The 16,490-nt window shown below is 43.1% G+C and overlaps 2 protein-coding genes across 5 annotated transcripts in view; both read right to left on the minus strand.

Moving 5' to 3' along the window:
* The window catches only part of LOC122902784 (transport and Golgi organization protein 1 homolog), a 112,525-nt gene that overhangs the window by 4,683 nt on the left and 91,352 nt on the right, over positions 1-16,490 (minus strand). Inside the window, exons 4-5 of one of the 3 annotated variants that reach the window (XM_044242758.1) lie at positions 2,926-2,993; positions 2,708-2,802 (exon numbers count right to left, since the gene is read on the minus strand). In XM_044242758.1, coding sequence (XP_044098693.1) covers positions 2,708-2,802; positions 2,926-2,993 — 163 coding nt within the window. Of the gene's footprint in view, positions 1-1,678; positions 1,812-2,227; positions 2,803-2,925; positions 2,994-16,490 lie in introns of those variants that run through there. The other 2 variants (XM_044242756.1, XM_044242757.1) reach the window with 2 other exon arrangements.
* Positions 4,362-16,490, minus strand: part of LOC122902783 (transport and Golgi organization protein 1 homolog) — a 56,023-nt gene continuing 43,894 nt past the window's right edge. The window contains exons 6-11 of one of the 2 annotated variants that reach the window (XM_044242755.1): positions 14,797-14,885; positions 14,511-14,570; positions 13,481-13,544; positions 13,175-13,314; positions 10,473-10,574; positions 4,362-4,418 (exon numbers count right to left, since the gene is read on the minus strand). In XM_044242755.1, coding sequence (XP_044098690.1) covers positions 10,551-10,574; positions 13,175-13,314; positions 13,481-13,544; positions 14,511-14,570; positions 14,797-14,885 — 377 coding nt within the window. In that variant the 3' untranslated portion in view covers positions 4,362-4,418; positions 10,473-10,550. Of the gene's footprint in view, positions 4,419-10,472; positions 10,575-13,174; positions 13,315-13,480; positions 13,545-14,495; positions 14,571-14,796; positions 14,886-16,490 lie in introns of both variants that reach the window. The other variant, XM_044242754.1, reaches the window with a different exon arrangement.

Consider the following 16,490-nt stretch of genomic DNA (forward strand, 5'->3'; position numbering starts at 1 on the left):
CAGTATAAAATGCAGAGAGAATTTTCCCCAGTTTCCATTTGTGAGGATTACCAGACCCATCTATCCCCAGCATGAGCACAAAACCAGTGCACCTGAACGTAACCTAAATGGAGTCGGGCTGGCCAGAGGACTTCACTGCGGATGGAGGGGTCCTCCTCCCCCAGTTACTTTCCCGGTGTGCACTGTGAGCAGGCGGGGGTACACATCCACACACGCATCTTCCCCACCATCATGTTCCAAGATAGTAGCATCTGTGCCAGAATGGCTACCCTCCCCCTGTGTCTCACCTAGAACCTGTGGTGAAGAGATGCCATGGGGAAAACTACTGTCACCACATGTTAATATAGGTCTGCACACCTCGACAGAGACAAGAGTGGGCAACCAAGGATAATCAACTAAGGAAAAAACTCCATTCAGGACAGGGCGGTATCGACAGGTGGGGCCACACCTCCCCCATCACGGCAATCACAGCATCTCCTTCTGTACATTGAGAACAAACACAATGAGAGGCCCTGGGAAGCCTGGTGTCCACACGTGGAAGTGCAGGCGCTTGTGGGTCAACCGGAAGCCCACCAGCATCCCCCCTGACCAGCTCTGCTTCCCTCCCTGACAATGGGATCTTCTACGCTCCACAAGGGCTGTCCATGGCCACAGACACCACTGAGGAGATAGGAGTGTCCGGAGTCCTGCAGAAGACCTGGAAGAGTGCTTTCTGAGAGAAACAGGACCCCTTCGAGTGGGCGAGACCAGCTTTGTGGATCCATGTCCCCGACATTCAGACAGTCCTTAGCTCAGGCACAGAGCAAATGCCTAGTCCTTGGTGCTGAGAACCACTGATGGGCCGATTTGATATCCCCAAATGCAAACCAATGTGTCGAGAGCACAGGCAGTGCTCCCAGGATGGGTCGGGAGAGACGCTATGAGCTGGCACAGCCATCAGACCCCATCAGAACCCGCTAACGGGAGCACAAGTAAAACACGTGTGAGGTGTGGGCCTTGCAGAGAGTCACTAGGATTCCCTCTTCAGGGCTGCTTCTCCAGGGGGTATTTTCTATGACACATCTGGCACCTGCCAGAGTTCACCATCATCTCATCCAGGGGCCAGCTGGAGGGATTCCAGCTCTCATCTTCATCCACTCAGATGGAACACACGGGAGGTCATAGCTCACCTTCTCCACAAACACTCAAGCTGCCCAAAGCATGTGGGGCAAGTGTGACGCAGTCCTGGCTTTTCCCATTCCCATCTGAGGACCTCTGCAGACACCCTCCCAGCTTAGTCTCCTGACCCGAATACTAAAAATGCTCCTGCTCCCACAGGAAAGCAAACCGCAAGGATGACACCTTGCTGGGCTAGCTGACCTCACTGTGGAGTGAGATGTCATCCTCCTCGAGTTATGTACACACACACATACACGCACGTACACACACACACACACACACACAGATGCATGAGGTGAGCATCCTTACATCACGTGTCTCAAAGCATCTACAGCTTTGGGAGGAAGCACGAAATTGAAGATCTCTAATGGAGCAGCCCGGAGTCTCCTCAGTGAACAGCGTGCACTCTGAAAGGGATGATCGCAGGACACACACCAAGGCCACAAGGCCAGGACAGGGACCTGTCCACACTGCAATCCATTTCAGAAACGGACACAACTAAAAATGCCCACCCACTTACCATATGCATCTCTGGGTCCCTTTGAGGGCTAGTGCTGCTGTTCATCCTGGCAACCAGTCTAGATGCTAGATCAGACAAAGGTCAGAGGTTTATTATGGTTTACATGCCCTCCATGCCTTCCTCTCCCATCTTGCACTCTTTCCCACACTTGGGTACCTTATCAGAGGTTTTCACCAGTGCCTCAAGTGACTCCTTTGCAAAGAGACACACCAGTCACCTCTTCTGTGAGACACTCCAGGGCCCTGGCTCCAGTGTTTCTGTAAGTAATCCATCATGTGTGGACAGGTTGGGGTACAACTGGCTGGAAATCAACACTAAAATTGGGGTGCTCAACACACATCAGAGAAAATCACTTTCTCTTCATAGATTAAACACCTAAGTGAGAATAGCCTTGCGTGGGTGACATCCACGAACCCTCAACATGAACAGCCCATGTTGCCTTCTCAAGCCACAGGTGGATGGTTCATTTGTCCATCCTGCAGTTGGGACCTAGAATGCGTGACTGGCCAACAAATAGACATTTCAGGGAAGAAACAGACTTTGACATTTGTATAGTCACGAACAAAGAAATCATAGGCAGATTGAGCAATAAAGCTATGGCATTGCACCAATAACACGAGAGAAGAAAGATATATTTCATTGCTCAATATGGTCCTATGGATGACAAATAAAACAAAAATATAGGAACCTCCATAATGAGTAAATAAATGCCCTTATTCACAAATAGTCTTTTTTTTTTTTTTTTTGGCCAAGGTTAGACTACTGAGTCAAGGTGGGAAGGGCGCTCGCCTCCCACCTTCTCAGGCTCAGCTCTTCCGAAGGGGGTAGCAGGGGGAAGGTGTGGAGTGGCGTGAGCTCCACCTGTCATGGGGGCAAGTGTCCTGCTGCCTGGGGGCATATAAGGAATGCACCCTCCTATCACCCCTTCAGACAACCTGCAGGCTTGTGATTCTCTGCAGGACACACAGCGATCACCCACAGGAACAGCAGAAATCAGGCTGCTGCTGCATTTCACATCATGCTCCCTGCCTTGCCACACAGGCTTCTGCAACTCAGGCCTTCCGGGCATCGGTTCGCGCCTCATGGATCCCACAGGCAGCATCTCCCCTTTCATCATGCACAATCTTGAACACAGAAAAAGAGTGGACATCTCTAATAATTACAACACCACATTATCTCCTAGGCAGTAAACAGCATAGCCATCACCTCTCCAAACACCCATAAAAATGCACGTCAAACACTCACACCTGTATTTCAGGTAGGCGTTCTCCCTGCTCTGCTGCATCATCCTTGTTTCCCAATACTGAGCCTTCATCTGTGGCAGAAAAACACACCCTCTTTCAGTTGTGCACAACTGTGCCACAAACGAAGATGAGGAAATGGAAAACACTTACCCAGTTAGCCAGAGCATTCCTCTCTGCGATCTGAAAAAGCCAACACACCAGAAACCCATGTTCAGGGCTCTAAGGGCCACTACCATCACCTACAGGGGGCGCCAAGGGATCAGTGTGTTGGACACAACTCTGGTTACCTTGTGGTTGAAGGTGAGGTTAGACTCCTGCAGCTCTTCTCGCATTTCTTCCACTTCTTGTCTGTGAGGGGGACAATTGTTTTCATCAGAAAAAAACCAACACTGGGTGTGATTTTCAATCATCTGCCAGTGTGGCCATCCTCCTCTTATCTGTCCCCTCATACAATTGATTCCGACACAGGAAACACTTTCACTTCACTATAATTGGACTGTTGGATCAAAGCTATTCTTACAGCCTTTCCTTCATCATTTTTCTTTGCCTACAGGATCAAAACCGACATAACTTCCTTACCCGTTTTCAATCTTTCCCTCAGTTATCACATGACAAATGTCTTTTGTCATGAAGCTCTATTCTCCTTTAATTTCTATCCTCGCTATGGTTCCCAGGTTTGCAAAGACCAGCACCATCAGATGCCACTACTGGGCTTATGGGAAGGACTCATCCTAGGACAAACTGTTTTCCTCCAAACACCACCTCAAGGACGCTGGTATGGAGCTAGTTTCCACAGTCAGGCCAACACTGGGGATCCGGATATGTTTAGGAACATAATTGCTTTGTGCCTTATCTTTCCATGTCAGTTAATTTGCTCTGGATACATCCTCTGAATTTTAGTGTATATTACTTAATTAAGTCCTCAATATGTACAAAGATTAACAATCTAAAGGGAGGGAGGAGTCAAGATGGTGGAGAAGTAGCAGGCTGAGTTGACATCAGGTAGCAGGAGATGAGCTAGATAGCTTATCAAACCATTCCGAACACCTACAAATCCAACAGGAGATCGAAGAGAAAAAGAGCATCAATTTGAGAAACAGAAAATCGACTACTTTCTGAAAGGTAGGACCCACGGAGAAGTGAATCCAAAGTGACGGGAAGATAGACCCCGGGGGGAGGGTCTGGCTCCTGACAAGCAACGGAGCACAAAACCAGGACTTTTAAAAGTGATGTTCACTGAGGGACGTCACTCCAGAGGCTAAACCCGGCTGAAGCCCATGCGGGGACGGCGTGGCCCCAGTTTTGCAGGGTCACAGAAGGACCGGCGGTGTCATAGAACTTGCAGGTATTAGAGCGGGGACGCCAGCAACAGAAACAGAGCTGAGCAGTGACCTCTCAACTCAGCATTACCTTGAACCGTAATCCATGGCACAGGATCTGGGGAGATCCCCCGGAAGAGCTCAGCAATCTAAGGGTTTCAGAGACTCCAGGTGGAGCTGTGTGCCAGAGACAGAGACGCTTGGTCACAGCCTGGGTGAGGTCTGAGCACAGCCAGAGGCAAGGGAGAGGGAAATGATGAGCGCTTTTCTCTGAGGCGCACTGAGGAGTGGGTCCCTGAGCTCTCGGCTCCTCCAGGCCAGAGATTGGGAGGCCGCCACTTTCATTACTGACCTCTGGAACTCTACGGAAAGTGTTCAGGAAACACAAGCTCCTGAAAGTGAACCCCAGCGGATTACTAAGCCTGGCCTCTGGAAAGGGTGGTGCAATTCCGCCTGGGGCAAAGAGACCAGCGAATCACTACAACAGGCCCCTCCCTGAGAAGATCAACAAGAAATCCAGCCAAGACCAAGTTCACTTACCAAGGAGAACAGCGGAATACCAGAGGAGGAGAAAGCAAACCATGGAATTCATGGCTTTCTCCTCATGATACTTGAGTCTTGCAAAGTTAATTTTTTTAACTTTATTTTTTTATCTTCTGCTATTTTTTTAACTTTTACACTTTCTTCTTTTAAAGTTTTTTAACTAGTTTATCTTAACAATACTTTTCATTAAAAAATCTTTTTCGAACCTTCATTATTATTGTCATATGTTATCCTTCATTGTATCTAACTTCAGTTTTTGTATACACATAGGGTTTTTTCTTCTAAAAAAATTTGGGGTACAACTTCTTCTAATAGATAGATGGAACTACACCCTAAATCTACCACCGGGCTTGTTCTACTTTCGAGCCTGAGCAAATCTTCTCCACTTTCTTTTTCTTTATTCTCCCAACCAACTTACCTATCAACTCTTTTTTAGAAATTAAAAAAAAAATTCTTTTCATCTTAATAGTCATATTCCGTCCCTTCATTGTGTTTACTCTTATATATGTTTTCCATTCCTTAAAATTTTTGGAGGTAATTTCTTCTAAGAGACAAAAATACACCCAAAATTAAGTGAGTGACCCTGTTCTAGTCACCAGTCTAATATGTATATATATTTTTCTTTTTTATATTATTTCCTTATTTGTTTTCTTTTTTAAATATTTTTCCCTGAACTTCCTTTTACCCCATTTCTCTCCCACCGTGTTTTGGGGTCTCTTCTGATTTGGCTCAAGCACACGTTCCTGGGGTCTTTGCCACCCTTTTAGTATTTTATTTGCTCCTTCATATATTCTTATCTGGACAAAATGACAAGGCGGAAAAACTCACCACAAAAAAAAATAACAAGAGGCAGTACTGAAGGCTAGGGACCTAATCAATATGGACATTGGTAATATGCCAGATCTAGAGTTCAGAATGACGATTCACAAGGTTCTAGCCATGCTCCAAAAAGGCATGGAAGATATTAAAGAAACCCTATCTGGAGATATAAAAGCACTTTCTGCATAAATGAAAAAACTACAGTTTAACCATGTTGAAATCAAAAAAGCTATTAAAGAGGTGCAATCAAAGATGGAGGCTCTTACTGCTAGGATAAATGAGACAGAAGAAAGAATTAGTGATATAGAAAACGAAATGACAGAGAATAAAGAAGCTGAGCAAAGGTGAGAAAAAAAAAACTACAGGACCACTTGGGGAGAATTCCAGAGATAAGTGATACCATAAGACAAAACAACATTAGAATAATTGGGATTCCAGAAGGAGAAGAAAGAGAGAGCAGAGCAGAAGGTATATTGGAGAGAATTATTGGAGAGAATTTCCCTAATATGGCAAAGGGAGCAAGCATCAAAATCCAGGAGGTGTAGAGAAACCCCCTCAAAATCAATAAGAATAGGTCCACACCCCGTCATCTAATAGTAAAATTTACAAGTCTTAGCAACAAAGAGAAAATCCTGACAGCACCCCGGGACAAGACGTCTGTAACATACAATGGTAAAAATATTAGATTGGTAGCAGACTTATCCAAAGAGACCTGGCAGGCCAACAAGGACTGGCAAGATATATTCAGAGCAATAAATGAGAAAAATATGCAGCCAAGAATACTATATCCAGCTAGACTATCACTGAAAATAGAAGGAGAGGTAAAAACATTCCAGGACAAACAAAAACGGAAAGAATTTGCAAACACCAAACCAGCTCTACAAGAAATATTGATAGCGGTCCTCTAAGCAAAGAGAGAGCCTACAAGTTGTAAATCAGAAAGGAACAGAGACAACATACAGTAACAATCATCTTACAGGCAATACAAGGGCACTAAATTCATATCTCTCAATGGTTCCCCTGAATGTAAATGGATTAAATACCCCAATCAAAAGACATAGGGTATCAGAATGGATAAAAAAAACAAAACCCAAAAATATGCTGCCTCCAAGAAACTCATTTTAGACCCAAAGACACCTCCAGATTTAAAGTGAGGGCGTGGAAAACAATTTACCATGCTAATGAAAATCAGAAGAAAGCTGGGGTGGCAATCCTTCTATCAGATCAATTAGATTTTATGCCAAAGACTATAATAAAAGAGATGAGGAAGGACATTATATCATACTTAAAGGGTCTCTCCAACAAGAAGATCTAACAATTTTAAATATCTATCCCCCTAACATGGGAGCAGCCAACTATATAAACCATTTAATAACAAAATCAAAGAAACACATCAACAATAATACAAGAAGAGTAGGGGACTTTAACACTCTCCTCACTGAAATGGAGAGATCATGCAAGCAAAAGATCAACAAGGAAATAAAGGCCTTAAATGACACACTTGGACCATCACAGGTATATTCAGAACATTCCATCCCAAAGCAACAATACATATTCTTCTCTAATGCACATGGAACATTCTCCCGAATAGATCACATCCTGGGTCACAAATCAGGTCTCAACTGGTATCAAAAGATTGGGATCATTCCCTGCATATTTTCAGACCACAATGCTCTGAAGCTAGAACTCAATCACAAGAGGAAAGTTGGAAGGAACTCAAATGACAGAGAAAGGAAGCTAAAGAGCATCCTATTAAAGAATGGATGGGTCAACTCGAAAATAAAGAAGAATTGAAAAAAAATTCATGGAAACAAATGATAATGAAAACACAATGGTTCAAAATCTGTGGGACACAGCAAAGGCAGTGCTGAGAGGAAAATATATAGCGATACAAGCCTTTCTCAAGAAACAAGAAAGGTCTCAAATACACAACCTAACCTTACACCTAAAGGAGCTGGAGAAAGAACACCAAAGAAAACCTAAACTCAGCAGGAGAAGAGAAATCATAAAGATAAGAGCATAAATCAATGAAATAGAAAGAAAGAAACAAACAACAACAACAACAACAACAAAGCAATAGAACAAATCAATGAAACTAGGAGCTGGTTCTCTGAAAGAATTTATAAGATTGATAAACCCCTGGCCAGACCTATCAAAAGGAAAAGAGAAAGAACCCAAATTAATAAAATCACAAATGAATGAGGAGAGATCACAACCAACACCAAAGAAATACAAACAATTATAAGAAGATATTATGAGCAACTCTGCGCCAACAAATTTGACAATCTGGAAGAAATGGGTGCACTATTAGAGAAAATATTATCTACCACAACTGAGCCAGGAAGAAATAGAAAACCTTAACAGACCTATACCCAGTAGGGAGATTGAAATAGTCATCAAAAATCTCCAAAGAAACAAAAGCCCAGGGCCAGATGGCTTCCCAGGGGAATTCTACCAAACATTTAAAGAAGAATTAATTCCTATTCTCCAGAAACTTTTCCAAAAAACTGAAATGGTAGGAAAACTTCCAAACTCGTTTTATGAGGCCTGCATCACCTTGATCACCAATTCAGACAAGGGTCCCATCAAAAAAGAGAATTACAGATCAATTATCCTTAATGAACACAAATGCAAAAATTCTCACCAAAATACTAGCCAATAGGATCCAACAGTACATTAAAACGATTATTCTCCACCACCAAGTGGGATTTATTCCAGGGCTGCAAGGTTGGTTCAACATCCGCAAATCAATTAAGGTAATACAATACATTAAGAAAAGAACAAGAACAACATGATACTCTCAATAGATGCTGAAAAAGCATTTGATAAAGTACAGCATTCCTTCCTGATCAAAACGCTTCAACGTGTAGGGATAGAGGGCACATATCTCAATATTATCAAAGCCATCTATGGAAAACCCACTGCAAATATCATTCTCAATGGAGAAAAACGGAGAGCTTTTCCGCTAAAGTCAGGAACACGGGAGGGATGTCCATTATCACCACTGCTATTCAACATAGTACTAGAAGTCCTATCCTCAGCAATCAGACAACAAAAACATCCAAATTGGCAAAAAAAAGTGAAACTCTCACTCTTTGCAGATGATATGATACTATATGTGGAAACCCCAAAAGACTTCGCTCCAAATCTGCTAGAACTTGTACAGGAATGCAGTAAAGTGTCAGGATATAAAACCGATGCACAGAAATCAGTTGCATTGTTTTACACAACAACAAGACAAAAGGACGAAAATTAAGGAGTCAATCCCATTTACAACTGCACCCAAAACCATAAGATACTTAGGAATACACCTAAGCAAAGAGGCAAAGAAACAAAGTTGGTGGCATCACAATTCGGGAATTCAAGCTGTCATCAACAAGACAGAATGGTACTGGCACAAAAACAGACACATAGATCAATGGTTCAGAAGAGAGAACCCAAAAATAGAGCCTCAACTCTATGGTCAACTAATCTTCAACAAAGCAGGTAAGAATGTCCAATGTCCAAATGACAGTCTCTTCAACAAATGGTGTTGGGAAAATTGGACAGCCACATGCAGAAAAATGAAACTGGACCGTTTTCTTACACTACACAGGAAAATAGACTCAAAATGGACGAAGGACGTCAATGTGAGAAAGGAATCCATCAAAATCCTTGAGAAGAATACAGGCAACAACATCTTCGACCTCAACCACAGCAAATTCTTGCTAGAAACATCGTCAAAAGGAAGGAAATCAAAGGCAAAAACAAACTATTGGAACTTCATCAAGACCAAAATCTTCTGCACAGCAAAGGAAACAGTTTACAAAACCAAAAGACAACTGACAGAATGGGAGAAGATATTTGCAAACAACATATCAGATAAAGGGCTAGTATCCAAAATCTATAAAGAGCTTCGGAAACTCAACACCCAAAGAACAAATAATCCAATCAAGAAATGGCAGAGGACATGAACAGACATTTCTGCAAAGACATCCAGATGGCCAACAGACACACGAAAAATTGCTCCACATCACTGGGCATCAGGGAAATACAAATCAAAACCACAATGAGATACCACTTCACACTAGTCAGAATGGCTAAAATAAACAAGTCAGGAAATGACAGATGCTGGCGAGGTTGCGTAGAAAAAGGAAGACTCCTACACTTTTGGTGGGAATGCAAGCTGGTGCAACCACTCTGGAAAACAGCATGGTGGTTCCTCAATAAGCTGAAAATAGAGCTACCCTATGACCCAGCAATTGCACTACTGGCTATTTACCCTAATGATACAAACGTAGTGATCTGAAGGGGCACGTGCACCCGAATGTTTATAGCAGCAATGTCCACAATAGCCAAACTATGGAAAGAACCTAGATGTCCATCAACAAATGAGTGGATAAAGAAGATGTGAGATATATATATATATATATATATATATATATATATATATATAAAATGGAATACTATGAAGCCATCAAAAGAAATATATCTTGCCATTTGTGACGACGTGCATGGAATTAGAGGGAATTATCCTTATCGAAAGAAGTCGATCGGAGAAAGACAACTATCATATGATCTCCCTGATATGAGGAAGTGGAGATGCAATGTGGGGGGTTGTGGGGTAGGAAAAGAATAAATGTAACAAGATGTCACAAAAAAAACTGATGGATGCTGGGGGGAAGGTTGTTGGGAGAAGATGGTGGGGTTAGAGACACTGGGGAGGGTATGAGCTATGGTGAGTGCTGTGAAGTGTGTAAGCCTGGCCAATAACAGACCTATACCCCTGGGGCTAAGAATGCATGATAGGTTTATAAGAAAATTAAAAAATTAAAAAAAAATCCAAAGGGAACTTTTCAGAAGCCAATAGTATGTAGTGTCGGAACTTACCTGTACTTCACCGTTTCTTCTTCAGTTACTTTCAGATATTTATTGGCAGCTAACAGCTCATTCTTAGTTGCATTCAATTCATACAGTGTCTCTTCTAGCTTCCTAAGATGGGAGAGATATATACATTGTCCAGTAGCCAAGGTCCTGAATTTTTGCCATTTATTATTCTCCCAGCACACTTGATGGCCTATGTCGGAATGTCCCTGCTAAAAGCACAGACTGACAACACATCAGGGAAATGAATGAAGGCCCCATTTAGGGTTGAAGAAACATCGAACTCGGGCTGCTGGCCAAGCTCCCTGCAATCGGGGCTGTCTTTATACTTGTCTACTTTAATTCGTTCACCATATCACCAAATAATATTGCACTCTGTGCCCTCTTGGAATAAGTCTTTGGTTTGAGATGGTGAAGTCTCATTTCAATTCAAAGTGAAAAGCCAAGCCTGATGAGCTACAGTCATTAGGATGAATAGGGGCCCATCATTAGTCTCCGTGGGGAGCCCTGATCCTCAGACCAAGGCTGTGCCCCCACAGTCAGCCCAAAGGAACTTCCAGAATATGGCTTCACTGGTATGGAAACTCACTCCCACACATCTCTAGGCTTTAGAAGTACAACCCCTGGCCCCTTGTGAAAGATCCTGGTATAGGAAAAGGCCAATCTTAGTGCCGAAAATATGTCCTCAAATAATCCATGTGAACTGTCACATACTCAGGGTGTTATCTCAGTGGAACAGAGTTCAGATGTAGAACTGTCAACTCCATTGACCCTACCTTTATTTTTTAAAAAAGATTTTATTTATTTATTTGACAGAGAGAGATCTCAAGTATGCAGAGAGACAGGCGTGGGGGGGAGCAGGCTGCCCACTGAGCAGGGAGCCCAATGCAGGGCTCCATCTCAGGTCCCTGGGACCATGAACTCAGCTGAAAGCAGAGGCTCTGACCTACTGAGCCACCCAGGCGCCCCAAGTCAATCTTCTTGACCAAGACCAACTTTATGTATGGTGAAGGCAGCAAATGGCGATGCTTAGAAAGGTTGGTCTGCTGGGCTGCCCTCGACCCTTTTGTTCATGGTGTTCATTCAGAAGGTTTCAACAGGACACTTGTCAAGAATCTCATGCAGAAAGACTTAGGGACAGACAAAAGCTCTAGAAAGAGAAGGACAGGAGCATCTGCTTCTGGTCTCTCAACTATCCTTCACCAAATGTCTTCTGGAGTGGCAGTCAGTGTGTGGCTCAGGGATATGGTGTTGAAGAGAGAAAGGTGGTCAGGACACTGGACCTGCCCCAAGAAGGTCCTGAAGTATGTAAATTAAAAGTAAGACTCCTTTCTTTGCCTGAATTGTGTTCTAACAGCAGAAATAAAAGTAATGAAATATTATTATTAAAATTATTATTTTTTCAAAGATTGATTTGAGAGAAGGAAAGAGTGAGGGGAGGGGGTCTTTACCAATGAACAGAACCCAAGTGCCTGTGAGAGAGAGCAGCCCCCACCCCCGATGTGGGAAGAAATAACACAAAGCTGAGTATCCAGGGTAGACAGGGAACAGTTTTGCTTTTCCACATGAATGAGGGACTCCAACGTCCTTATCTCCCCCTGAGAAATAAAAGGAAACACTGGACAAAAGAGAAAACTTGTGAGTGAATGCACCCAATTTCTAAAGAGCACATGAAGAAACATGATAACCAGATGGAGAAAAAGGAAGCCTAGGAGAAAGCCAGCCTGGCAGTGGGAGCCAGTTTCCCGAGGACACATCAGTGAATTCTAGAACAAGCTAGTGAGTACAAAGTAAATGAACAAGCAACCTTTGGGGGACGGGTTGGAATGCAACAAGCGAAGCTCTCGTCCAGCCAGCAAAGATGAGACTTAGTGAAACTGCAGGCTTTGGTTGGGATCCAAGAGACTTACACCTAGAAAATCGTGTGGAGGGGCACCAGGATGGCTCAGTCATAGTCTGCTTAAAAGTATTTGGTTCAGGTCATGATCCCAGGGTCCTGCAATAGAGTCCCACACTGGACTCCCTGTTCGGCGGGAAGCCTGCTTCTCCCTCTCGCACTCCCCCTGCTTGTGTTCTCTCTCGCGCGGTGTCTCTCTCTGTCAAATAGATAAATAAAATCTCTTTTTAGAAAAGAAAGAAAGAAAGAAAGAAAGAAAGAAAGAAAGAAAGAAAAGAAAACGAAAATCAGGTGGACAGGAAATACCCTGGCCTTCTAAGGGATTGGGCCGCAGTGAATGATCTCAGTTGTACACCAGATAAAGGGACCCAGTATTGCTGGAGCCCCAGGGCACTTTCCACAAAGAAACTTTCCCTGTTTCTGCAGGAAGAGAATTCCATTTTTCTCTGCACATTCTGGACCCAATTCTCATACTGAACAAGAAATGGACCTAATGCAGGTGTGGACAGAGCACATCATGAGAGTTAAAATGAAGGGACAATGTAGACTGACCCAGAGGGGATCCAGGTATCAAAGTGATTAATGCTGGTACCTTCCCCCTTCTTCCCCAATGAATCACACAATAACATATGGCAAGTCGTTAGAACAGAAAGGAAAATTCAAGTTACACAAATCAAGATAGGAAGGGCAGGCACAATTCTACAGAATGCATTTGGCAAAAGTACGCAAAGATCCAATTCCAGAAGATCCAAATACTTGCCGCCACGAAAATTCATACAACAGTATCTATGACAACACAGCAATAGCTTACTCTTCTGCAAGTCAGTTTTCGGTTTTCAGAGAACTCCACCATCATATCCAATTTCTTCTTTAGCAGGTTCAATTCTGCTTCTTTAGCTGTTTTCTGAGAACTCATGGCATTAGACTGGTCTTCCAGGAATGTTTTCCTTTCTGTAAAGGATGAGTTTGCTTTTCTGTGTTTGTGCCATGACCTGAGAACTTGGTTTCAATGGGGAAAGTAGAAGGGCAAGGCCGTGAAGGCAGGAAGGCATTCTCTCCCTGCCCAATGCAAACTCATTGCCACCATATGGAGATTTCATCCCCCAAAACAAAGTACCTTTCAGTTCTTGTTTTTTTGATGTCAAGGCTCTCAGCTCTTGATCCACCAGTGCATCTCGGGCCTTTAAGACAGATTTGAGAAAAGACATATGAGGGCACCTAACAGGACAGGATCATGGAGGGCAACAAAGAAAGCCCTTGAGGCATATATAGAATAAGGGGAAAGTAAAGAAAATAGTTCCTGTCAAAAAATGCACAAATGGCTTTCTTAGAGGAACTGATATAAAATAATATTCTACTATACAATTTGGGCTTGCTATCATCCTCCACTGCTCATGTATTTTGTGGGATTTTCTACATAACTTGGAGGGCAGTGCTGAATGATGTGATGATTACCCAGCTGTGAAATAAACCATACTTCCTAGGCTTTGAAATTGGAAACCTTATCGGGGTGGTCCTAAATGAAATCACTTCTCACGGTTCAGTAGGAGTTGCAGTTCCCAGATGCCCATGCTCTACTGCGTAAAGAGCACACGAGTACACTGCACTCACCTCACCCAATGAACCAAAAGCCTCCCAAGCCACATTATACTACAACTAACACCTAACTTTTCCAACCTCCACATTCTTGATATTCTTTTCTCTCTGAGCTTGTAAGAGAGTCTGTTTACAATGAAGGGAGACCTTCAAATTTTCATTAATCTCTTCCACCTTTTTGATGTTCTTCAAGAAAACATATTGAATGAGTAACAATGATTCATTCCTTGGGGCACCTGGGTTGCACCTGGGTAGCCCAGTCTGTGGAATGTCTGACTCCTGCTTTCGTTTGCCTCAAGTCCTGATCTCAGGGTCATGGGATTGATCCCTGCATCAGGCGAAACACTTGGCATGGTGTCTGCTTGGCATTCTCTCTCTGTCTCCTTCAGACCCCCTCCCCTCACTCTTTATTTCTCTTAAATCAATCTTTGAAATAATAATAATTTTAATAATAATAATAACAATAATTATAATTATATTTTATTACTTTTATTTCTGCTGTTAAAACACAAGTCACACAAGGAAAGGAGTCTTACTTTTAATATACGTACTCTAGCAAGGGAACACTTATGTTCTCTCTTTGTTTCTGCTTGCTTCTTTGCTTCCCTGGCCTATAAACAATATGAAAAAGGAATCAGAAGTCAAAAATAACATGTTAAAGAAACCTATATTTGTGACTCCTTTCAAAAAGAAAGAGGCAGTACTCTACATTTGTGACGCTTCTCTTACTCAAGGACCATTTCTGGGTTGCATGATATAGATTGATAGAATGAACTACCAGAGGGTAAGTAACCAAAATGAAATCACAAAAAAAAATATTTGAAAGGACACACATACCTTCTCCTCCCAACTCGCTATGTTTTTTTCAAGATCCCTGTTTTCGTTTTTAAGGTCATTCATCTTCATCTTAATTTGGTCTAAAGTAACTGAAAGGAGAAAAAAGAATTTTAAGATAATTAGCAAAAGCAGCGACATTGAATAATCCCAATATATTAGCTCCAGAGTACATTCTCTGACATTTGGGTGTCACTAACTTGCTAGCATTCCCATTGTGCCTGAAGGAAGCATGTTGTAGCAGCATTTGAAACCTAAGACTTTCTATATCAGTGAGATTCCTACTTAAAATGTTTTTCAAACATTAAAAAAAAATCGATTGCTTTCTCATTTTTCTCCCACCTGTAAGCACCATTCTTGGAAAATTCAAACCTTGCATATGCTAATGTCATCTCCAGAGATGTGACCGAAAAATCAAGCATCCTAGCAAGTAACATCTCTCTCTTCCAGTGATTCAGATACAAAAGCAGGTCCCTGCAAACAACCCATAATGAGAAAAACTGTACTTTGTTCCTGCTCAGTGGAACGTCCACTTCCAGGTCCTACTTGGAATTCCACACAAGGAAAGCTCAAGATGTCAGGTGAGTGACAACTCACAGGCCTTCAGAGACTTTCTGCTGCTCACAGATCGCCTTTCATGGACCCCAGGCTGGGGGCTCTGGAGGACAAGATCTCTGCTATAAACACACTTGGGTACAATCTCCATGTTACAGAGAGTCTTTGGAGGCCCTGGATAATGCACAAGCCTGAGAAGACAAGCTTTTTTCATCACAACAGGAGAATGTTACCCTCCACCCTTAAAGAAAAACAACACTCATGAGGAGACTGATGACAGCTGAATAACACTTGTAAGGTCTAGAACACAGACTCCTCTAAGAGCCATTTCATTTTCTCATCGTGGGGCACCTGGGTGGCTCAGTTGGTTAAGGGTCTGCCTTCTGCTGGGATCAGGAGCCCGGGGCCTGGGATAGCATCCCACATCCAACTCTCTGCTCAGCAGGGACCTGCTTCTCCCTCTCTGTCTGCCTCCCACTCTGCCTGCTTGTGCTCTCTCTCTCTCTATCAAGTGAATAAACAGAATCTCTTAAAAAATAACTCTCTCATCTTGCCTCGAAGTGAAAACTTCTCTTCTCCTGACCCACTGCGAGCGCTCTCCTGCTCTGAGATCTCTCTTCTCACCAGTACCACTTCCACACTCACAACAATGAACGACATTCAATGGTTTTCTAAGTGCCAGGTGGCCACCCAGGCCGTCATCAGCCAGCACCATGGAATCACCACAATCCATGAGCCCCACACACTATCCATTATACCCTCTGGCCCAGGCTCTATTCCATTCATTCTCCCCTGGAAGGAAAGGCCCCCTCCACTTCAGACTTAAAACCATGGTTTACTTCTCTCCTGTGACACACGCTCTGCATGTAAATATCTGCCTTCTTCTCTAAGTGTAGCTGGTGTGCTAGACTCAGAGAGTTTTCTCCTCTTGACATTTCACCAAGAGCCAGCTCATGGTGAAGTACTCTCTCCAGACCTCACGCTGTCATCATCACTTGCCTCCTAAACATCTCTCTGCAAAATTACACCTTGTATTCTCCCTAGTCCCACAAGGAGTTTCTTCTCCTGGTCTCATAGAGATGGCAACTCCCTCCACACTGTCACTTAAGACTCCCCATGGGGAAGAGAAGCATTTTCAAGAC

This window comes from Neovison vison, chromosome 3, assembly GCF_020171115.1.
Source record: "Neovison vison isolate M4711 chromosome 3, ASM_NN_V1, whole genome shotgun sequence".
Taxonomy (NCBI): domain Eukaryota; kingdom Metazoa; phylum Chordata; class Mammalia; order Carnivora; family Mustelidae; genus Neogale; species Neogale vison.